At 50.4% G+C, this 627-nt stretch overlaps 1 protein-coding gene across 1 annotated transcript in view; it reads right to left on the bottom strand.

The window, feature by feature from the left end:
- HEMF (coproporphyrinogen III oxidase) overlaps nt 1–627 on the bottom strand; it is a gene marked incomplete at both ends in the record, with an annotated part of 1,127 nt that extends 500 nt beyond the window's left edge. The window contains one exon of the mRNA XM_005853880.2: nt 434–627. Within this exon, the coding sequence (XP_005853942.1) occupies nt 434–627 (194 nt within the window). The remainder of the gene's footprint in view (nt 1–433) is intronic.

Below are 627 nucleotides of genomic sequence, written 5' to 3'. Positions count from 1 at the left end.
ATATATATATATATATATATATAAAGTATCTTGTCCGATGAAATCTCGAGATTGGCGATAACATTCTACCATCTTATTCACGCTTTACCTATCCCACCAATCTTAATCGTCACGATACCTCCCTAACTTGTTTCCATCATCTCCCTTCTTCTCTTCTGCCTATTTCCCTCCTCTTCCCCTCTCTCTCCGATTTATCTCAGCCTACTTCTTTCCCTTCCCCCCTCTAACGCCCACCCTCCTCACGATTAAACTCCAAGTATCGTCCTCGTCTCAACAGCATCCACTGCTTCTGTCGTTCGTCAAAAAGCTGGTCACGACGCCTCCGCACCACTGAAAAAGCAATACAAAAGGAACAAGGAGGTTAAGAACAGGAAGGACGAAAAAGCTTTGAATGGGGAAAAGGGGAAAAGCCCTACAAAGGCAAATAACTCACGTGGCAGGTAGCTGGGCATGAAGCTCCGGGCGACCGCCTCGGTGAACATGCGCGCCCTTTCTACCCCTTCCTCCCCCGCTTCCTCCCCCGCTTCCTCCCCCCCGCCCTCAAGCGCTTCCAAGTCGTCGAAGAAAATGCCGCCCGTCCCTCGATGCTCCTGCCGGCCTGGGAGGAAAAAGTACGAATCGCACCAT

This window comes from Nannochloropsis gaditana, assembly GCF_000240725.1.
Source record: "Nannochloropsis gaditana CCMP526 unplaced genomic scaffold scaffold695, whole genome shotgun sequence".
Taxonomy (NCBI): Eukaryota; class Eustigmatophyceae; order Eustigmatales; family Monodopsidaceae; genus Microchloropsis; species Microchloropsis gaditana.
The sequence above is the reverse complement of the archived record's forward strand: the minus strand, read 5'-3'. Positions and strand labels throughout refer to the sequence as shown.